This window comes from Chiroxiphia lanceolata, chromosome 1 (assembly GCF_009829145.1).
Source record: "Chiroxiphia lanceolata isolate bChiLan1 chromosome 1, bChiLan1.pri, whole genome shotgun sequence".
NCBI lineage: Eukaryota > Metazoa > Chordata > Aves > Passeriformes > Pipridae > Chiroxiphia > Chiroxiphia lanceolata.
In genome coordinates, this window is record NC_045637.1 from 7,940,260 (window position 1) to 7,964,501 (window position 24,242).

General features: G+C 38.3%; 1 protein-coding gene across 5 annotated transcripts in view; it reads left to right on the plus strand.

The window, feature by feature from the left end:
* Window positions 1-24,242, plus strand: part of ZFAT (zinc finger and AT-hook domain containing) — a 128,327-nt gene that overhangs the window by 69,059 nt on the left and 35,026 nt on the right. For all 5 annotated transcript variants that reach the window (XR_004359426.1, XM_032700986.1, XM_032700977.1 and 2 more), the window contains 4 exons: window positions 5,383-5,556; window positions 14,181-14,331; window positions 14,610-16,078; window positions 17,271-17,503. Coding sequence is in view for 4 of the 5 variants with exons in the window: in XM_032700986.1 (XP_032556877.1) it covers window positions 5,383-5,556; window positions 14,181-14,331; window positions 14,610-16,078; window positions 17,271-17,503 (2,027 nt within the window). In the remaining variant the exon portion in view is untranslated. The remainder of the gene's footprint in view (window positions 1-5,382; window positions 5,557-14,180; window positions 14,332-14,609; window positions 16,079-17,270; window positions 17,504-24,242) is intronic.

Here is a 24,242-nt window from a genome sequence, read left to right on the forward strand (position 1 = left end):
TAGAGTTTTTTCTCTGACATTTTCTCTGTCTTCTTTCCAGTGACAATAGCACAGTTGGTATTTTTTTCCTCTTCTTAAACACATTATCCCAGAGGTGAGGGAGGTGGAGGATTCACCGTCTCTGGAGGTTTTTAAAATGAGACTGGATGTGGCACTTAGTGCCAAGGTCTGGTAACCACGGAGTGTTGGATCAAGGGTTGGACTTGATGATCTGAGAGTCCCTTCCAGCCCAGCTGATTCTTTGATTCTGTGATCATTGATGGGCTTAGGAAGGCTCTGGCATCTTCTCACAGAAGCCACAATTGTAGCCCCTCTGCCATCAAAACCTGGCCACACAAACCCAATACAGCACAGAATTAAAAAATGTCCATTGTACTTAAAAATCCCCCGTGTACAGGCTTAGTAAATGTATTTTTTTTTAAAGAGGGGTTGTTTCCCTAAGCAAGTTGCTCTGATGTAAGCTGAGCTTTTTATACACCTGTTTGTTTCTTTTTGGTTAAACCAAGTTAACAGTTCTGGCTAATGATTTGGATCTGCCTGGCTGGTGGTACTGCCATCCAGTGTTTTGTCCTAAGACAAAACTAGAAGAGTTGAGGTTGTTCCTGAACAGCCACAGGTTTTCACTGTGGCTTCCAGCCAGAAAACAGACCTGCTTCAGCTTTCCAGTGCTGCGCTGGGGGGAGTTTGGGGATTTTGACTGTTGTTTGATTGGCTCAGTTTCCCAGCAACTTCCTCTAAGCTCACTTGTTTTGAGAGATAGACAACAGGTAATTATTTTAACCACCATCCCTCTCCCACACTGCAGCATACCTGAATCTCTGTCAAGATGTAAGGACATTGAGGGATTTGGGTGGAAGACACATTACAGCACTGGACAGAGTCCCTTCTCTGGAGTAAATCATTCATTCATGCTGAATTAGGAGCCTAAGTAATTCTTAAAGATATCTCTTTTGGCCTTGGTTTAAAATGTTTTTGCCAGCAGCTGGGTTCTGATTTAAATTAATTCTTCCTGCAAGTAGTATATCTTTCTCTGCAGGAGAAACAATTGTCTATGTTAATTTTAAATAGCCAGTCCATCTTTTTTCCAAGCTGCTCTCTTGCTGCTATGAAATATCAGCGCTTTTTAGGGGATAAGAAATAGTAATTTGAGTGAAGAGTAGTTTAAAAACATGCCAGTTAAGGATGTGTAGCTGTGCTCCTGAAGTGTCATACATCCAATTACTAATGCCCAGATCAGTCCCTTCAGTTAACAACTCCAGCAGAATCCTGGGACAGATTGGAAGGGACTCTGAATGCACTGATTAATTCAGAGTTGACAGTGGCTTTACCAATCAACAGAAACATGACCGTTTCTTAAATGTGTTAGAAGGCGCAGGCACAGTGCTGTATTTCTTACACAAACACAAGCAGGCGTTTGAAGCTGCTGTCGCTGGGGAGGGGAGGTCACTTCATCCATCTGTTGCATCCAGGTGCCAGCTGACAAAGTGCTAAGCTGACTGCTTAGCAAGGGAGATGCAGAGTGAGACAGTTCGTTTAAACAAACCTGTTCAGGAGCAACTGAAGGCCCTAACAGCCTGGAGAAACTGGGCTTAGCTATTCAGGTGGCATATACTCTATTTTCTCCTAAATTATCTTAAAATCACTTACGGGTGTTTCTTTTTTATACAGCCGAATTGTCCTAGTTGTGAGGGACAAAACACTTACTTTTGACACTCTAATCCACAATACTAACACTGAAGGAATTTTTTCCAGGAAGACTAAATGCTAAATTCCAGGAACTAAATGCTGTTGAGATGACCCCACACTCTAGAAAGGCCATTTGAGTCCTGTGGTCAAAGTTGAAGCTCTTATTTTCCATTAAAACATATTTTTGTTTACCTCTCAATTCCTTCCTAAAGCACACCATCCAGTTCACGATTTTTTGGTGTAGAAAGAGTTCAGGAACAAAGCATCTGTCATCGAGTGTTAAGATTTTTGTTGATTTGTTGATTTGATGGGAGGTGTTGGTTCGGGGGATTTTTAAGTTTCTTTCAGGTTACACACAGACTATGAAATAGTTCTGTTTGTAGCAAAAAGTATTGGCAACGTGCATCCCAGCTCTTTTTCAACAGATTGTTTCTGAAAGATGTATGTTCCTCTCAGAAAGGGGAAGAATGGGGCTACTGCCATCATCATTGGATTAGTGAATAAATTTTAATAGTTAACTATCAGAATTCAAACACTCTGTAGAGAGGAGACTATTTTTTTTTTTGTGAGGGTGAGAATGTTCTTACAGATATTCAGCACTAATTGAAGGTGTTCAGCAAATCAGTTCAATTTTCTCATTTGCCTGTTTTTCCCCAATATATGTGTGGCCTTTTTTGGTGTTAACTGAGTTTGCATGGCACTCAGTACCTTCCTCACACCTATACTCATAGTGAATGTAGTCCTTCTGTTAGGGGCTGGATGTTCTCACCTCATACTGAGATGGAAGTTGAGATTCAGTCCTTTGTGAATTACTTACCAGATTTGGGTTTCTTAGGAAAATATTTTCCCATGGCCATAATCTTAATTATTAGTGCTTATCATACATGTACAAGGGGTTTCTATGCATATAACACAGTAACCCTTTGGCAGAGAAATGTTTTTATATTGCAATTCTGAATGTTATTTTTAAGTCTTTTTAAATAGCATTTTTGGAGTTCTGTTTTGAAAACAGGGAGATATAATCAGCTGTATTTATTGTAACATGTCTCTTCCACAGCCTTTACCCTTGGTCGGACTGAAGGAAGTAGCAAACTTGATCTGCCTGACAGAGGCACATAAGGAGAGAAAAGCAGCATGAAACATTTCTTAGCTTGGTCCTAGTTATTCACAAGTATGGATCACAAATTCAAGTCTGTGATTCGTCCTTTTTTTTAGTAGAATTCCAGTATTCAAAACTAACAGTTACAGTTTGACATGAAAAGCATGAAATGGCAGAGTTTTATTGTTTGGTTTCAGGCACTTTATTTCCTCATTAAACTGATTAAGTCTTACTTTTTAATGGTTAGAAAGGAGGATTTAGGAGCAGGGTGCTTGGATTCTATTCATATAGCTACTAGGAATTACATGGTCCCAAGCAAAGTGGAGAAAATTCTGTTGTCCTCATCGTAGCTTTTATTCCAATCTATAGTTCTGAATTTCTTTTGGCTAAAACATGTTTTTTCCACAAGTATATTAAATCTTTTTTTTTCTTTTTTTTTTTTCCTAATGCTAGCACTAACTCTTACTGCCCACTGAACAAAAGCAGATTAATTAACCCAATTACTTTTTGTATTTGTTGTTTAACAGTAGGTGAAGGAGCCTCAGGGAAACATAATTCAATAAGCAGCTTCTTTGTGTCTTCTGATACTTTATGAGAAAGCTTTCTTCTGTTGGTAGCCTGATCCTGCAGAGGAATTTGTGATGATTCATTTTTTTGTTGATAATAATCTAACATAAGCTGTTTCATGAAGAAAATGTTGAAAAATGTGTTTGTTTCATAGAATCATAAAGGTTGGAAAAGACCTTTAAGATGGAGTCCAGCTTTCACCCCTGCTCATCACACCAAAAGAAACCACTGCACAAGCAGTTTCTGGTTCAAACTGCTGCAATTTTCTGGAATTTTTCTTTATATTCAAATATCCCTTTCAGATATTGCAGAGAAACGTCAGTGTTAGAATTACATGGTTTCAGTAGCAATGAATAATTTATACTTACATTAGGGAGTTAAATGGGGACATTACGAGACTCTTTATATATAAAGCAGCAATATTTTCCAAAATCATAGAAGTCTACAGAGAAAAAAGTAGTTGAGAAGAGGTTTAGATCAAGGAATTTATCTAATGAAATTGAAGAAATCATTAGAGCAGGCACTGAAAAGCTGGGTGCTCTCCAGGCAGAGAAGCTGGAAGCTGGGACAGAAGCATTGCTAACATGGCTCCATATAAATGTGACTGGCTAACTGTGTTTGAATTCAACTTGCTTTGTGGTTGTTCCTCATTCTGGGGGTTGTAAATATGAATTTCGGATTTACTGATTAGCATCATGTCATTACCAGTTGTCAGTGTTGACATTTCTGCCTAAGGATGCCTGAGAAAGCTGAACTTGTTCTTACACAACACCTTGTTTCCTTCTGGCTTTGTGTCCCTATCCCAGTAGAAAACCTACAGCACATTATGGATATAGATGGAATAACTTACTCTGGAGATTGAGTCAACTGATTTAGATTCAGGGGGAAAAAAACCTGAAAAATTCACTGGGTTTATTTATCATTTTCTTCCATCAGTTTCTGCTTTCCTTATTCATTACATTCCTTATTCTGGCACATTTGCATAGTGCCTTAATTTGCCAACTTTGTTTTCTCTAGCATGCATTTGCTACCATTTCATCTAATATAAGAAATTTATTGGCATAAACTTAGACTTTTTATCTTTGTGCATGTTTGGTTTTTGTTGTTTGGTTGGTTTTTTTGGTTTTGGTTTTGTTTTTTTTTAAATTTTCAGAATTCAAATTGCTCATTTAAGGAAGAAATAATTTCAAGGAATAATTCAGCTGATTACTGATTATTCATTCTTATTTCAGATGAGTGTTTTGTATAGAGTCGTAGACTCATAGAATCACAGAATCAACCAGGTTGTAAAAGACCTCCGAGATCATCAGGTCCAACCCTTGATCCAACACTGCTGTGGTTACCAGACCATGACACTGATGCCACATCCAGTCTCATCTTAAAAACCTCCAGGGATGGTGAATCCACCACCTCCCTGGGCAGCCCATTCCAATGTCTGATTACCCTCTCTGTAAAGAATTTCTTCCTAATATCCAACCTAAACCTCCCCTGGCACAACTTAAGACCATGCCCTCTTGTCCTACTACTGGTTGCCTGGGAGAAGAGACCAACCTCCACCTGGCTACAACCTCCTTTCAGGTAGTTGTGGAGAGTGATGAGGTCTCCCCTGAGCCTCCTCTTTTCCAGGCTGAACAGCCCCAGCTCCCTCAGCCTCTCCTTATAGGACTTGTGCTCCAGTCCCTTCACCAGCCTTGTTGCTCTTCTCTGGACCTGCTCCAGCACCTCAATATCCTTTCTGAACTGAGGGGCTGTGAAATAATTTGGAAACACAAATGTTTCTGAGAATCCATTTTTAAAATTTTGATTTTTTTCTCTTTTTTTTAATTTGTGTAAGTATCACACTAGTTTTATTAAATAGAGTTTTATTACACCTTCCTCTTTAGGGATCATACAGCATATCTTGTTTTGATAATGTCTGTCTTCCTATGGTAGCATTAGTTTCCTTCCCATTTGTTCTTGTAGTGTCAGTGACTGTGTCACCTGCATTGCTTTTGTACATAGTTACCTTCTTTTTGATGTTTGCTCTTTAGGTAATGATTCTGACGTTGACCTTGACAGGAAGGAAGATGAGCAAGAAAAAACTCCAAAGAGGCCCAGAGTTCAGAAAACAGAGAAAACCCCATCAACTAAGGAGACCGAACAGGTTCCAGGAGCTAAAAATCCTATTATAAGTGTGGTTTTGACAGCCCATGAAGCTATTCCAGGTAATCAAAATCACCAATTATATAATAATTTTTTTTAAACCGTGCTGATGCTGTATAAAACAGTCACTGGTCTGAGACCAGGCTGTTTGGGATATTTATAATATGAAAAATATGTACTGTTATTTGATTATCATGATACAGAGTCTGTATCTCGGACATTTACATAATTTTAGAACTTAAGTCACATTTCTTCTTCAGCGTGACTTGGTTATAGTTATCTGCATTAAGATCTGTTGTGTTTAGCCTGTGAATTGTTTTAAAGAAGAAAATGTTAAAACATTGACCAAAGAACAGAAAAGGATTTTTTGCCTGTAGAACCTCTATTATGGCTTTTGATTTTTGCATATATTTATGATAAATGTAAAATTGTTTATGAAAATATAAATATATGTATAATATACATACAAATAATTTAACAGAAAATGTGTAAATATATTTGAAAATCAAGTTCTACTTAATGACTAAGGGTTTCAAACTATTTTAAAACTAGGTTTGCATTTACCTGTTTATATAAACCATTAACACACCTGTCAGAATCCCTTTTTAATAGTTTTGTGCATTATTTTCAGCTTTGTAGCTTTGTTGTTCTCCGTTTTGTTATTGCTGATGTTTCTGAGTATTTGTTTTGCTTATAACTGTCAGAACAACTTGAATGCCTTTATTTATTTTCTTGTTGTGGTTTGGAAGCTGGCTGGATTTTCTGTGTTGTAGTTTAATGTCTTTTGATGTTGAGATCTGTGATACGCTTGGATTTTGTTTGTTAAACTGGGTTTCTAGTTGCAATGTTAGAGGAAGCTGAATGAACTCACCTACAAATATCCTGTGTGCTTAGAAGGAAAGTGAAAAAACACCTTCACATCCATTGTCTGGAATTTACAGTTTCAGAGTTCTGGATTTACACTGAGCTGTTAAAAATTTGGCCTTGCAATACTGTAAATACAGAGGAAGGTGGGAGAGGACTGGTGAGCACTGGAAGTGTGGAAGCCTGGTTTTGGGGTGGTTTGAGGTCTGCACTGCTTCATTTCACTGACCACAGCTCCCTTTCTCCTGGGTGATGTAACCCTGGGCTCTTTCCTAACTGTTGTGAAACACTCATTTTCCCACTGCACTCCCACGTTTTGCCCTTTCCCACTGCATGTGGCTTTTCCCCCATCCTGGTGATCGTTCCCCTCCCTGCCACACATGAGACTCCCCTTGCATCCTCTGCTCCTTCAGCTGGGAAAAGGGGAACATGCAATGGCTGGTTAAGGGGCTCATGTAGGTGTTAATAAATGGGTTCCTAAAGGTGTTAATTTATAGATATAAACAAACCTCTTCCCTTCCTCAGGCCTTTTGGAAAGAGCTGTAACTGGAGCTCCCCTCTTGTGGTGCTAAATATTAGGAACACTGTAAGGATTTTTCTCTTAGACCTTTAAATTTCTGGCAAGGACTAGAAAAAATTTCAAGAGGGGAAGGAAAGACATGGTAGACAGTGCAATCAAAGATCTATTTTCATACCAAACTAGCCTATAAAGGTGAATGAAATAATAGTAAATACAAATAGTGAAGCAAATGCAGGAAGCATGTGATGCAGGAGAGGAAACGAAAATCTAGAGGCCATTGGTGCCCTCATTACTACCGAGTACAAGTTTTTCATTGGATAACAAAAACTAAGTTTTTCTTTGCACATGTGCTTTTTGAGGGACTCAAAATGTTAAAACAGCTTCAGCTTTGGAGTTCCTTATGCATAGCACATGGTATATTCAGAAGGCTTTAATGAACCAAAAGGATTTATGATCGAGTGTGAACCTGCAGCTGTTTCTGAAGGTCCTCTCATTTATTTGATTGACAGTTAGTAATCTTATTACATTCAAGTTCCCAGCTAAAATATGTGTAATAAAAAAGTCATTGCTGTTAAGACAGATATGAATTGTCACCTGACTTTTCAGCGTTTAGAAGTTCTAGAAGATACAAGTGGTTAACTCTTTGAAGATTAAAAGGAAAAATAATTCATTTAGTGCAATTACATTTTAATTTATATTTCATTGATTTTCCTTCTTTTTTTCAATTGATTTCAATTATCTTAACTATATCTTAGTGTCACTAGTAATTCTTAGGCTGTTCTCCTTTCTCAGTAATACTTTAATGACTGGAGTTTTTAATAAAGATCTTTCACAGTCTGTTATTCCATTTTTCTGGAGATATATCATGTGCTGAAGAGGTGAGTTACTGCTTTAGACTGCTGTTGAAGAATATAAATGGATAAAACAGTTCTCCCTTCTCCCATGCTTTCTGTGTACTAGACCATCTGTAAAGGTAAACTCAAAATAAGGTTTAAAGGTGCTTAAGCATGATTTAAACTTATCCATCTGTAGCCACGTGTTACCTAGCTTTAAAGATGAATGGAAATATCCCTTTCTGTGTCCAGTGCAGTAGAATATTGGTGAAGATTTCATATGACAATTAGAAAAATAGAGAAGGCCTTGAGAATTAGTTGTATTTTATTCACAGTATAAAGGAACTACTCAGATTGTATTTCTCCCTTCTTAAATTAAAGATTCTTTTGGAAGTATTGCATTAACGTTTTGCCATAGTTTTGCTATGCACTATTTAGGTTTGGGACACTGCTTTAAATCATATGTTTAGTAGATTACGACTAAATTGATCTCCTCAAAATCCCTTTGAACAAACAGATGAGTTGGTTTTTAACTTCCCAGAAAGGACAGTTGGACAACATTGGTTTTCCCCGATGTTCCTCTTCTGTAATTTTTTCTTGGGAGGCATATGAAAGGTAATAGACTTACAGCTTTGGAAGTCTGAAAGCTTGCATTAACCCATGAACTAAATACAGCCTGAGTAAGAGTTGTAGATTTTTTTTTCTGTGCAGGCATTGAAGTAATTTGACAGGAGGGTCTGTGCAAGCCTCATGCAGTGCAAGGCCAAGTGCAAGGTCCTGCACCTGGGCTGAGGCAATCCCAAGTGTGGATACAGGCCTGCAGTGTGTGGATTGAGAGCAGTCCATCCAAGAAGAACTTGGGAGTGCTGGTGGATCAGAGGCTGGACATGAGCTGGAAGTGCGTGCTTGCAGCCCAGAAAGCCAAACGTGTCCTGGACTGCAACCAAAGCAGTCTGGGCAGCAGCTTGAGGGAGGTGATTCTGCCCCTCTGTTCTGCTCTTGTGAGATCCCACTTGCAGGGCTGCATCCAGCTCAGGAGTCCCCAGCACAGGAAGGACATGGACTGTTGGAGCAAGTCCAGAGGAGGCCACAAAGATGATCAGAGGACTGGAGTAATTCTGCTGTGGAGAGAGAGAATGAGCTGTGGTTGGTCAGGCTGGCTACAGAGAGATCCAGAGAGAGAGATCTTCAAGCAGCTTTCTAGGGCCTAAAGGGGACCTACTAAATAGCTGGAGAGGGTCTTTTTACAAGGGCAGGTAGTGGTAGGACTGGGAGAAATGGCTTCAAAGTGAAAGAGGGTAGGTTTAGATTAGGTAGTAGGAAGAAGTTCTTCACTGAAGGTGGTGAGGCCCTGGCACAGGTTGCCCAGTGAAGTTGTGGCTGCCCCATCCCTGGAAGTGTTCAAGGCTGGTTTGGATGGGGCTTTGAGCAACCTGGTCTAGTGGAAGGTGTCTCTGCCCATGGAAGGGGGGTTGGAATTAGGTGATCTTTATGGTCCTTTCCAACCCAAACCATCCTATGGTTCTATAACTGGAGGGACCTGGGGACCTTGAAGAGAAGTAGTGCTGTGGTCATGGACACACGCATCTGATACCAGGTCAAACATAGTACAGTTTTTCATAAGCATCACAATTAAGAATGAGAGTAAATAAATACAGTTCTATGCACCTCTGAAAATAGTTTGTTTTGAGTGGCGTATATTTTTTTTTGTGGTCTATTTTTAAGAACAAGTGAGTAAATTCAGCCAAACATTCTATCTTTTGGTGGTTTTATGTATTGTATTTCCCACGTTTAAATTCTGCAAATTATCAAGGCTTCTAAAACCACTTTATTATTCATGCTTAATTAGTTTGATTCAGGAGAGATTTGAACATCTAAATTGTTGTTTTATGTAAATCCTCTAATAAAGACTCGGCTTGTTATTAGCAGAGTTGTTTTCAGTTCCTGTGAAGATGGTCATTGGTAGAATGTTTTGGGTTTTTTTTCAAGAAATACATAAATAGCATGAAGTATTCAATTTCTTGATGACAATTATTTTTTTGTTTTGGATTATTTTTCTCTACAAATTCTTAGTACAACACTTCGCAGGTTTTTCTGTCCCTGATTTCCAGTGAGGAACTACTGTCCATAAAAATCCAGCTGAGTTCTCTTGCTGCTATACCCTTTGCTGTAATTTATGAATACTTGGTTTCTTCTCCCATTGAGATTTTTGGGCAGTGGGGAAGAAGTGGAAGAATGTCATTTTGCTTACCAGTTTGGGAGTGGCTTAGTTTAATTGATGACAGTCTTTCTTTTTAACTGATAACAGTATTTTCTATTTAAGACAATTTCTTTTCTGTAGCTCATGAAATGATGGTTGTGGTTTTATGGCACATCTGAATGGATTTAGTATCAGACAAAACAATCCTCTTGGGGCAAAGGAGGAGGATTGGGACTACCCCTCTTTAAAGTATCTGGGTCAGTAAGTACAGACTGCTGTCACAGGCAAGTGCTTTCCTCTGACCCCAGCTTCCCGTCCTTTGGATCATTGTGCCTGTTGCTGCAGTTTGTGGTAAAACACACCAGAAAACTGATACTGGATTTACAGAAAGAGAGAAATGGTGTAGAGTTTAACCAGATCCCCCCTCTTCATCTTCAGAAATTCCTGTGCTGGCTCTTTTAAGGCATCACCAGCATGTAGTTGAGCGGAGGGCTGGAGAACAGACATGAACCTTGTGCTGATTTAAAGCAAATGTTGAATTACGCAAGGATTGGAAAATTAAACCTCTGAATGTGAGCAGGTGTTTATGTTACCATGGGGTTACAGATTGATTTAGCTCAGCCAATCTGATGTCCAGCTCTGTTGAAAGGGGTAGGAATCTTCATCCCCCCATTCACAGGTGTGTGTTTCTGTTGCTTTGTCTGAGTTAAAATGTGTTTAACCTCATGGTCAGCTTACCTATACAAATATTAAAAGGTTCTTTTGCTTGTTTTGAGCTTTATTTTGAGGGATAGGAGTAGGTTTGCATGGGGACCATTGGAGATTATGGGGAGGATTGATTTCTGTTGATTTGGCTTTCAGAACTGTCTTACCAGAGATCATACACATTTGGAGCACATTCCACAGGATACTGTAGAAGCTGAAAAAATACATTTCTTCAAAAAGAGATTGTAAGAAACAAATATTCACTTCATATCCATAACACGTTATTTTACCAGTACAGACCAGGGTACTTACATTATGAAGATTTTTTTTAAACTTAAACTTCAGTTGAGGTCCTTTTTTAAAAAAAAAAAAAGTTCATCTAGTCAGATCACAGCAGTTCACAGCATCTCTGTAGGAAAGAAATAAGAAACTTATTGTATTAGCTCTCCTAGATTCTAACATTGGTTGCGCTGGTGTTTGAATCTGGATGATCATATTTAATACATATCTATTAATTTGTCTCTAAATCCCTTCTTGAATATATTTATATTTTCAGTCTCTGTGGCATTGTGGAGTAATTATCCCATAATTTAATTACACACAGAGTGAAAGTGCACATTCTTTTGTTTTGTTTTAAGCCTGCTGACTGCCTATAGATCTGTTCTTTGTGGTTTATGAGATAACGATTTTTCACACTTTTTTCACAGTGTTGCTAATTTTAGAGATCTTTATCTCTCTTCCAAGCTGAAGGTCTCAAAGTTATGTATTCCTTTTCCAAACAAAGGGATTTTGTCTTTGTTACTGTTTGCTGGTTTATCCTTTTTTTTTTGTGGTCTGTACTTGAAATGTTAGGATGTTTATGGAATTTAGTTGAATTGGTAGGAATTTGTTTGATGATGTCTCCTGTTTTATTTCTGATCCATTTCTAATAATTCTATTATCTTTTAGACTGATAAGTATTGGAGAGCTCTATAATGAAGGACAAGCTGCTTTTCTGAGAGACAGACTATAAGAGATCAGAGACCATCCCTGAGTTTGAGGCAGAGATGAGGCTTGTTGGGTGATGCTTATCTGTAGAAATTCCTGTCAGAATGTCATGAGGAACTCAAGTCTTACTACTTTGAAAACAGATTTACTTAGATGATATTGACCGAAAAGAGGAAAGCAAAAAACAAATAAAGTCTAGTAAATTAAAAGACCATTCTACATTTAAAATAGAGATCTAATAGTGCTTGAGGAAGGATATTTTAAAAGAAATTATCAGTACAGTTAACCTCTTTTTTCCCCCTGATATTTATATGCTCTGACTTCTTGAAATGATCACCTAGGGAAACAGTTAGGAAAAACTTTTATCTTCCTTACTGGCATATGATGTTCTTACTGAAAAATAAGACCTTTTATCTGTTTGCCTTGATCTTCTACTTTTCCCTGGCTTGAATATTGAGGGCAGTTCTTTTGTGATTTGGGACATGTGGGGACTAGGTTGGGTAGAGCCTAGAAACCAATTTCCACACTTTCTAGGCACATGCTGTAGTCATTAGTTTGTGATCTAGCAGTGACTGCAGTGGCTGCTGGTCCATTAGCAGCCCACAGGCAGCATCCCAAGTGGATGGAGAGAGATATGTAATGTTTCTTAATGCTTCCCTATCTTCTAAGGGTAGGAAGGGGGACAGGATTGCCTCCTGTGAGCAAGTGCTGGATCTCCCTCTTTAGGTTTTTAAAGGCATTGGTCTCTCAATGAACTGCATGGGGAATTTAGAGGCAGTAATAATAGGATAACCTTGGAGCATTCTGCCCACTTAAGGTATGCAAAATACTGATGAGTTAGTATTTATCTAGTGAGTTAGTATATATTTAGTTCACCCAATTTAGGTGATTAAATTTTTATAGTGGTAGTACAAAAGTCTATTAAACAGCTCAGCAGTCCTTTCAGGAAATGCTCAAACATCCTGAAAGACAGAAGGGCACAGAGGAGAGTTAGTGTGGAGCATTTAATGAGGGTCTTTGTCTCACATTCAGGAAATGGGAGGCCTAGAAGAGGTAGCCATGCATATAAAGCAGTTCAAGATCTATTTTCTTTTAACTGAGTCATTCTAAATATAGAAGACATTGCTTCTATTTTAAGTATTGAAGTATGGGAACACCAGTCTGGTATCTAATGTCTGTTGTATCACCTTTACACTGAACCTACTGATTGAACCATGCCTCCTGTGCTATGATGACAAGCTCCCATCTCACTGGGCTACCACAGTGCAATCTGGGAAATGCAATTCTACTGGACAACCTAACATTTGTGGGAGAGGGAGGAACAAGAAGAATATATATAATATATATAGTACATAATTATAATATATATAACATATTATGTATAATACATATAATGTTCTGGTAACATTGAGATTGAAAACTTGGAAGATCAGTTCTGATGAACCTGCAGAATTTTTGGTACAGAACTGAAAGCATTATTAAAAAACAGTAGTTAAAAAAGCCATTTTTGGATGCAGCCAGTTCAGTGAGCAACAGAGCTACTACAATCTGTTTAGTTCCAGAGTTGGCTGATGTCCCATCTGATAAAAAAAAGCTTCAATAACGTTACACACTCCCAAATGGCCTCTTCTCAAAATATCTCCATTTCCCACTTTAAATCACTGTGAAGAACCCACAGAATCTCCATCTTTCTCCCTTTTTTAGTCTATAGCACCACTTTCCTCCACTTAATGTCCCTCAGTCTTTCACACCTTTTGTTGGGTAACTCCCACTGTTGTTTCAGAGACTTTATGTTAATATTACCTATATGTTGTATAAATAATATCTTCAGGAATCTGATCGTAATGCATTCAGTAGAGCCCCTTTACTCCTGCTCCTAGTGGAGATTGAGAAGTGCACATGGAACACAGAATCATAGAATATCCTGAGTTGGAAGCCACAAGAATCATTGAGTACAACTCCTGGCACTGCATGGGACAGCCTCAAGAATCCCACCATGTGCCTGGGAGCATTGCCCAAATGCTCCTTGAACTCTGGCAGGCTTGGGGCCGTGACCACTTCCCCAGGGAGCCTGTTCCCAACATACTCTTTTATTCTGAGGGGATGGCAATATGCCCCAAATATAAGGAGTTCAAGGAAACGATATGAAGACTTTTAAGTATAGACTAAACTGTGTTTTACCTGGCCTTATTTGTGGAACTGATTAAGCAATTTGGCAGAAGTTTTCAAAGGATGTGGTATGAGGCAGAAACAGAAGAATGTAAATTTCATTTTAGAAAGTTACAGTCTTTTAAGGGTGGAAATATTTGAGTGTAGGATCTCATAATAACAGGCATCAAGCACCATTTGAGTAACCTTCAAAACCATCAGTCCTGGCACATTATTTAAGCAGATCTGTAATGTAAGTACTGATATCTTTTCAAAGTGTATCCATCATTTTATGCACAGGAACTTAACAGAAACTAAAATAGCTGAACTAATGATTACAGAGTTTAATGTTTTGTTTACACTTGTGTATTATTAACAATACACATTTTAGTATGAGTTTTAATGAGCATTTCTTTGTTTTCCTTATAGGAGCCACAAAAATTGTTCCTGTTGAGGCTACTCCCCAGGAAAGTGAACCCACAACTCCAGAGACAACAGTTCAAGAGCCATCACAACGAAAAGGATATCAAGAATATTCCATTCAGCAAACCCCATATGAACAGGCAATGAAATCAAGCAGGTGATTTTGAAGTTCTTTTCTTTGTGTTCATGCAGAATATGAATTAAATGCTTCCCCATCCATTTTAATGAAACTGAAATATTTTTCTAAGCCCTTTAAATAAAGGAACAGCTGAAAATAATCTGTGTGTAAATTGTATAATTTAAAATTCTTGTGGAGAATACATTTAAAAAAACCCTAAACATTTCTGTCCTTTATGAATATTTATGGAATTTTGACTCATTATGTCATCAAGTTTCAATATTGTAAATATAACTGGCTTGTTTTTTTCTTTTTAGGTTGGGCCCAACTCAGCTGAAGATTTTTACATGTGAATACTGTAACAAGGTGTTCAAATTTAAACACTCCCTCCAAGCACATTTGAGGATTCATACAAATGAGAAACCTTACAAGTGTCCTTCCTGCAGTTATGCCAGTGCAATCAAAGCCAACCTGAATGTTCACATGCGGAAACACACTGGAGAGAAGTTCAGCTGTGATTATTGTACGTTCACTTGCCTCAGCAAAGGCCACCTCAAAGTCCACATCGAAAGGGTTCATAAGAAAATTAAGCAGCATTGTCGCTTCTGCAAGAAGAAGTATTCGGATGTCAAAAATTTGATCAAGCACATCAAGGAAACTCATGACCTTCAAGACAAAAAGGTGAAAGATGTTTTCGATGAGCTTCGCTTGATGACACGAGAGGGCAAAAGGCAACTTCTGTATGATTGCCACATTTGTGAGCGCAAATTCAAAAATGAGCTTGATCGAGACCGTCACATGCTTGTTCATGGGGATGAAAGGCCCTTTGCTTGTGAGCTCTGTGGTCACGGAGCCACTAAATACCAAGCTCTCGAGCTTCACGTTCGGAAGCACCCCTTTGTGTACGTGTGCTCTGTGTGCCTGAAGAAGTTTGTCAGTTCTGTGAGACTCCGTGCTCACATCAAAGACGTTCATGCAGATCTGCAGGAGGATTCTGTTTTTAACAGCTCTATCAACCAAAGCTTCTGCCTGCTCGAGCCAGGAGGGGACATCCAGCCAGAAGCCCTTGGTGAACAGCAAACACAAACTGCAGGTGAATCGACTGTCACAGGTACTGGTGCTGTTAACACACCACAGCCACCTGCTGGTGAAGGTGAATCGACAGCTGCAGATGTCAGCCATAATGGCCAACATAATGGGGATGTAAAAGTTGATACAGTCCTTTCCTTGGAATTTGAAAACCCTCTGATGAAGAATGTAGCAGAGACACTGTGTCAGACAACAGAGATAGCAGTCCCGAACATTCAGCCCTGTGTAGAATCAGATTGCTTTCTACTGAAAAATGGTACTGCTGGTCCTGAGGAGTTAAAGGTTTCTCCTCCAAATGAAGAGGAAGTTAATCACTGCATTTCTGTAAATGAGCAGGGTGAAGAAATTAATCTTTTACTGTCTGAAGACAAAAGTTTAGATTCGAGTCAGAACAATGCAGTGGCTGAGAACCTTCCAGTCTCTGAAGAGAGAACCCAGTCTGTTCCTTCTAGTGAATCAGAAAAAAGCAATCCTCCAATTCAGAACTCAGCAGAATCCAGAGACCCTTTTCCAGCACCAGAAGCTGGAGCAGCCACCAGCCCACAGGCAGCCGCTTCCAACATGGCTACATCCAACAGTGGGACTGGATCCGTTGCCTTCATGCAGATCTTGGATAGCTTGCAGAAGAGACAAATGAACACAGAGTTGTGTGAGAGGATAAGGAAGGTTTATGGAGACTTAGAATGTGAATACTGCGGTAAGGAGCAGTGGAATTATGTTTGTTTGGGGGTTTTTTAAATGTTATGTAGTGAGCCATCTTTTCCCTTCTCCTTTGGTTTACAGTGTTTGATATATTTGTGTATCTTTTCAGCAGTATTAATTTTGTAGTTCAGTATGGTTCTGGGGTCCAGTGAGATTTAGTTTTTGCTGTATAAATAGTGTGAAATGAGTCAAATCTCCTCAAAAAAACCACTAGTGGAATATAGCAAAGCAATGATTTGCAAGGCTCAATTTTCTGTTCATGTCAAATTTGATAGAATTAGATTATTTCTGTCCAAATGCCTCTCCCCAGGTCATAACTTTCACTGGGTCCAAGCACAGCAGATTTAGGCATGGGATCAGCATTACTCAGTCCATGTTTTAATGCTTAAGCTTCATTATCAGCTTAGTGTAAGGTTCAGAGTCTTTTTCATATAGTATAGGAGGATCTATGGTAATATACATTCTGTAGAATAGGCACATATATACTGGCATATTTTTGTGACTTATTTTGAACCAGGTTCTGTGAGATGAAAATTTTCAATTATGGTATCACATCAAGACCATTCTGATTGCAATTCTGGGTTTTTTTAATTCGTGGAAGTGAGAATAACACACCATTCAGATTTATTCTAACTGAAAATGTTTGTGTTTACATAACTGGAAAGGAAACAATTTGAGATTTATGTTGTAGTCTTCATTCTTGAAAAGGGAAAGGAATCAAAGTCTGAAAAAAACCAAGTTTTTGAAACACTGTAACACTATACCTCAGGTGGATTGCTCTGCATATTTTGGTGTCATTATGTCAGAAAGGCTTTTAGGAAGGAGTAACATGAAAGGAAGTAACAAAAAATATTTTGACAGTCATTTTTAGTGTTCAGTTGCGTTCAGATTCTTTGTATAGGAGAACAGGTGTAAAGAACTTTTTCTTTAGGGAAAAGATCATTGATATGTGTTAAAGTTGCCCTTGCTAGGCTGTTTCAGGACATATAACGCAATCTTTTTAGACAAAAATGGGGTTTGTAAATATATTTTCAGTAGCAAAGGGTCTTTAGACAAGTTTTCACTAAAGACAAAAGGGACAGGATTCAAACAGTGTGTTTGACCCTGAAAGAAAATTGTGTATTTATTGTAATTTTCACTAACAGTTGTGTAGAAATTACTTTCTTCATGTCTAATTTTATTTTCAGGCAAATTGTTTTGGTACCAAGTGCATTATGACATGCATGTTCGTACACATACTCGAGAACATTTATATTACTGCTCCCAGTGCAATTACTCCTCCATCACCAAAAACTGCCTTAAGCGTCACGTCATCCAGAAACACAGTAATATTCTGCTGAAATGTCCCACAGAACATTGTGACTACTCTACCCCAGATAAATACAAGCTCCAGGCACACCTTAAAGTTCACACAGATCTGGTAAGTAACAAACCAAATGGTTTGTTTGTCCAAATTCGGTGTCATCATCATAGTGTTTGGAACTGTGTGGTAATATTTGAAGACATAGCTAAGGGTTCTTATCTGCGTACTCTCTGCATACTTCTGGGAATACAGGAGTTACAGTAAGTAGATGTGTGGTCCTTCTCATAGTCATTTCCAGTCGAGTATGTCTGTATCCATTTTCTCCCTTTGTTTTTCCCAGTATTGTCAGATTCTTTGGGTTTTGAGAGAATAAAATAAGGTCTGGTACTATTTTTGCGTTACTTCCTTCCATAGAGCTGAATTCCCTTCCTTCATAAATAAATACTGTGGCACAATGAAAATATGTTCCTCTCTTACTTACTATAGACAGAAGAAGTTGAAAAGATTTTTTTTTTTCCCTAATATCTACACCTATTTGCAGTTGAACATCTACCATTTTCTGTTATATTTACAAAGATAAAGAAATCACATTTTAAAGGCTCCTGTCTTGTTTAGAAATCCTTCTAGCTCTGAATGCCATGTACTAAAAACGAGTCTGGTCTACTTCCTCTACATTCCCTGTTACGTGTTTTCTTTGAGACTGTCCAAGGGGCTGCATGCTTGACTGCAAGCCCTCGTTGTGTGAGACACTGCTTAGTGATCTTGCTCTGATCCAACGTTATTATCTGAATGATCTTTTGAGGAAAAATGTTTTCTACATGAACCCTGGTTGCCTTGGTTTCAAAAGTATTTTTTAAAAAATATTACGGTATTCAGAATAAGAAATATTTTAAAACTAAGGAATAAGATTTTTATTCTTCACCATTAGTTAAGATGCTTTTTTAGAAGTGAAATTATATACATGCTTTTCTTGGAAGATTAAAGAAAACAATTATTTTCTTACATCAATATTGCCAAGCTTCTTCTTGCTGTGTTTTATTGTTTTGCATGAGTGTCCCAGATGGGTTAAGCTTTTGTCAGAACAGGTCTGCACACCGCAGACTTCTTTTCCTACCACATGGCAGGATCCTATGTGCTTGCAAGGTCTAGTTGATCTGGGACATTCTAGGCTTGTGAGTACCCAGAGAAGTTGTAAAGTGCACACACTCACACAGTGTATGAACACTGGCAAATTCCTTCCTGTTCCAAATTGGCCTCTAGAAAAGGGTATTTGGCAAGTGCCTACTTTCCCAGCATAAAGAATTTAGTCCACTTTTGACTTGAGTCTTTCCTGAAGGCCATCAGGAGTGCAGAGATGGCCCATATTACCTCATGTGGTTATATATGAAGGTACTGCTATTGAATAAAGCACTGTTTAGGATTTCAAAAAATGTTTGACAGTGGTACTGTTGGTAATTAAATTTTCTTGACTGATAATGTCAGAAAGTTGTCATGAACTGCATCCTTGCAATTTGAGGCTTGAATTATTGATGCAGTAAAATACTTCCAAAAGACAATTTACTCTTCTCTTGAATTTATTTCTTATTCCAGCAGAAGAGGAAATGGCAGTTGTTAAATTGCAGCATACACTCTTCTGTCCTTTAAGGACAAGGAAATATTCACACAGATGGGCCTTTCTTTATTCTTTACACAACATTACAGTTTTTGTTGGCATTTTCTTGTAAATAAATCTTGTGCATCCATGATAGAATGCACCACATATGACAAGTTCTTACAGGCCAATCACTTAAGAGCTGGACGTGATGATCCTTATGGATGCCTTCCAACTCAGAATATTCTGTGATTGTGTGGTATTATTCTGTGAAAAAGCAGCCTCACAACTCTAAGCAGTGTGATAAATATTGCTCTTACACTTCTTTTTTACAAGAATGTGATGCTTGAATTAAGGATTAATGCTAGTTTTTCCCCAGATGTAGACAATTTGTGAGTAGCTACTTTAAAAAGGTGTTTACATACTGTGCTAAGTGGTTTCAGGTCTTCCTCTACAGTCAGCAGGTAGGCTCTTGGCCAATACTTTCAACAACTGAAGTTACTTTAAAGGTATTTGGAACAGAACACTTAGTCTTCTGCTCTTCTTAAGCAGTTACTTCAGGAGAGCTTTAAAAAAGAAAACAGAACAGTTGACGCAAAAAGGAACATGTTTTTTCCCCCTTGTGTCCTCTGTTTCTGTAGCTATTTTAAACAGAATCTGAATTTGTTATGAAAGGTGCAGAAAATTCACGTGATAGACATTCTTTTTGGCTGTTTTTGATTGTCTTATGTTTATGATGCCCATCTGATGGCAGAAATCTGTGTAAGTGGTTCCTTAAGACAAAAGAGCCTACGGTTAGCTCTCCTTATGTAAGTTCCTGTTTTTGAAGTGTGATGAATGTCTAACAGCTCCCACCAGGAGGATCATTTTCATGATACTAAATAGAACTGAGATAATGCATTTCATAATTAAAACCAGTGTGGCAGCAAGATCTTTCAGAAGTGTGTTTACTGATGCTTACTGTCAAATATATTTATTTGAATGGATTGAAAAATTCATATATTAAAACTTAATAACTAAATTTGGCCCTTCTCAATACTGACCTTTGTGCCCACTGCTTGGTGTATTTACTTCATGTATATCTTACTCTACAGAACTACTTACTCCAAATTATAGTACATTACCAAACTGTGCAAGGTTAAATGTGGAACTCTACTTTAATCTTAATTTTAATTTGCAAAATTAATTCTTAATTAAAGTTAAAACTTCCCTGGAGACCGAAGGGACCAAAATCTCAGTTCAGTTCCTTGTATGGGTGTGTACCCTTCGTTGCCTTGTTGCTGGCTGCATTTTAGCTGAATCCCTGCATTATTTGGTGAAGAAGATAAATGATGGGTATGTAAAAGCAGCTATCCCTTCGTCCTTGTCACTCAGTGTATAGCCACCTATCTTATTCTCTGTGCATCATCCAAGTCTTGCACTGAATTTGGGATTGTTTATTCCCTGGCAGACGATGTGCTGCCTCTTGCCTCTGTACTTGATAGACACTGTTGTTACAGGGAAGATTTTTACTTCTGAAGCCTGGGAATTGAGGATTGGTTTGATATATGCATATATCAAACTTTGCATATATTCCCTTATTTTCAATACTCACCTTTTACCCCTAAGGCTTGTGTAGTGGTTTTTAATATTTATTGGCATTTATTGAGTTCTTGAGAAGTTCAAACCGTAACATATGCCAGTCACTTCAATATCATGGCACCTAGGAGAGGGCTGGGCAGTTGAAAATTACTTGGAATAATTTACAGTTATGGATGAGCTTGTTGGGACCATTAAGGGCTGGGTATGGAACTAAACAGTGCTGATGGAGGTACCAAGTTGGTTTACAACCCTCAGTGGGTTTTACAATACTAACTATGCTGAGCAGATAAACATCAGAGAGGTTTGTCTCTGAAAATATTTTAAATCTCTATATGTAATTGATACTGCAAGATAAACACCTCTGTAAAACTCTAGTTCAAACCCAGAACCAGCACTTGTTCTTTGATGCCTATATTTCCTTTCGTGCACGTTTCGGGATGCCAATGACTCTTGTCTTTGGAAGGATGCTTATAAATTCCATTATGCTGCTGACCTTTCGTGTGTGTAGGAAGTGAGACACTTAAGCTCTGATTGCTTATTTCCCCTTCCTGAGGAGCATTAATTTTCAGACTGTCACTGGTCTGGCTGTGTTACCCTTGCCTCTGGAGCAGTGCCACTGTGTAGTCAAGAATGCAAGGTACTGGAAAGGCAAGGAAATAACAAAGACATGTATGATCTAATGACCCAGCTCTCAGTTGGAAAATGGCTTTTGCCCTTATACTCACTTCCATACTGAACGTCAGTGAGGCATTTGTTTTTAATAGTGGATATTTCATGAAAATATGCTCAAGTACTGTATGCAGGTGCTTGTCATTTTGTGAGCTGTGACTTGTCAGACTTCATAAAAGTCTGTCTAACCATTTGCACATTTTTCTGTATCTTCATTCACGTGTGTACATAGCCACCTCCTGGGTACATCAGATCCTTTTAGCTAAGTTGTATTTTAATAGGACATCAGCTTAATTCAGGAATCTTTTGTGAAGGTTTTGATGTGAACATCATGACAGCTGTGGTGAAGATTTCCGGATATACTCAGGGGCCTGATTCTGATCCCACAGGTGTTAGAAATTAAATTTCTGTTTATCTGAGTAGATGTGGGTGCGGCTTTGTCTCTCTGTTCCTCTACAAATTATACAGTCAAATGTTGTGTTAATTGAGTTGTGGGAACTTTTCCTGGAAATATTTAGTAAAGCTTTTTATTATCTCCTGCTCATGAAATCATATCACTGCTGCTGCTGGAAAGGAAGGGAATGGGTTATTGATTTCTATAACATAATTATCTAATTTGGGCTGCTAATTAGGGGCATGATCTTAATTTTACAGTATTAATGAAATTGATAACAAAACAGTCAGGACTCCACACACTCTCTTTTGAAATTAGTGGCAGACTTGCCATTTAGATCATGTAATTTATGATTATATTATTCTATATGTGTTCATAAGAGAAGATACTTGTGTCATCAGAATGTCTCTACTGATGAGTGCAATAGAAAAACTGCTGTGTTTTCTGGTGTTTTGCAGTGTAGGACATATTTAGTATTATTTGTTTAATTAAATAAATTTCATAGGGGTCTGTTGGTTTTATCAAAGGGTCCTTTATGTTGGTAAAAACCTCTAAGATCATCGAGTCCAACTTTTAACCCAGTACCACCCTGTTCACCATTAAACTATGTCCCCAAGGGCCACATCCACAAGATTTTTGAACACTTCCAGGAATGTGACTGAACCACATCCCTGCACAGCCTGTTCCAGTGCTTGACCACCGTTTAACTGAAGAAGATTTTCCTCATATCCAGTCTAAACCTCCCCTGGCGCAACTGGAGGCCATTTCCTCTGGTCCTGTTGCTAGTTAACTTGAGAGAGGAGACTCACCCCCACCTGGCTACAACCTCCTTTTAGGGAGTTGTAGCGAGTGATAAGGTCTCCCCTGAGCCTCCTTTTTTCCAGGCTGAACACCCCCAGCTCCCTACGTATACAGAGGCTTTTAATTTTTCTTTTTATGACTGTGTACTAGTACACCTGTCCTTTGAATTATCTTGAAACACATGCCTAAAATTCTCTTCAGAGCGTTATAAATCGGTAATGCAATAGAGCTGATTTCTTAGCACAATTTTAATTCATTTATATAAAGAGAAACACATTGTGATTCCTATATAAGTGACCTTATTTTATAAAAAAGCAGCATAAACAAGAAGATTTGTGATATCATTAGACTAATTTTTTTTTGCTAGGTTTAAGTGTATTTATGGACCTAATTAAATACCTGATTTGTGGAATGCAAACAGTACTTTCTGTCAAAAACCTACCTTTATTTAGGAATTATTTTAAGTTTCTTATATTTTCTCAGATTGGTTAATAGGGTAGTAAGCAAATCTCAGAAAGTGTATAAGTGACTTCTAATTTGAAATTGAAATTGAAATAGGTGATTGGACTCTGCAGCTGGTCTCTAACAAAGATTCAGCTCTTTCCGTACTTTGTTTCTGCTTGTGCCCTTCAAAAAACCTTCAAAGGCGTTTAAAAGGCAATGAGGCATAGGATAGATAACTTTTATTCTTACTGAAGGAAAACCTGCATGCTAGGGATATGATTAAGGTATTACTAGAACCTCAGCCTCAGTCCTCCAAAGTGCTTCTGTCATCACCTATGACCAGGGTACTCTGAAGAGCTACAGCTGTGGTGGGGGTGACCTTTGAGGCTCTGTTGTGGCCTGGGTGCTCTGAAATACTTTGTTTGCAACAGAGGGTTTCTTAAAGGCTGTTTTGGGAATGATGGGATTACACTGAAGGACCAGCACTGACATGAGCTCTCAGGGCAGCGACAGAAGTGCACTTAAACATTCAAAACTAATAACATAAGCTCCAACAGTCCAACAGGCACTGGCCTGGATAAACAGCAGTGAAAGGTTTGGCTCCAGCTGGGTGCTCTCTGTGAGAGACTGGAGCTTGACAGATACACTTTGAAAGTCTCGGTGCTCATGGGCACACTCTGTTCCCATGCAAAAGAAACCCCTTTTGAAGGTAATTTCTGCAGAACTTGGTGTAGATAATTTTCTAACTGCTTGAAAGAAGCAATTTGGATTTTTAATTGTTGAAAAATTTTGTTAGAATCATCATGTGGAAAGATGTGTTCTCGGTGCCTGTCCTTTCAGGTTGCTCTATAGCTTTTGTTGCATTTACTGATTATTTTGAGTTTTCCTTAAGGCATAGGCTTATAACCTTGCCTTCCCTGAGAGTATTAGCAAGAATGTAAAGTTGTCACAATTACAGTATTTTAGTTAAAATGGGGGGGGGGGGGTGTAGTGTTGAATTTTTTTTTTATTATTTAACTTTATGAAACAGCAAGATATATTTGTCTCAGTGTTCTGATTACACGTAATACAGTGAGTATCAAAGACCAGCAACACCCAACTGTACATTAAAAATATGTTAGTTTTTGTCCTGATTTATTATATATTTTGCAACTAGTTATATAGCAAGTTTGAGGAATGGACTGAGATCTGTCAAAAAATTTCAGCTGCCCCCTAAAGAGCCCCCTAAATGATACTGTGCTTATGTTTTTCTTATGTGTGCCAAATTATGAATATGATTATACAACCCCATCTTTGAAAAGGTGCAAACGTTACTGTGGAGTTTTATTAGGATTAGTCTACCAGTCTTCATTGGAGCGATGTGTTCAGTTAGAAAT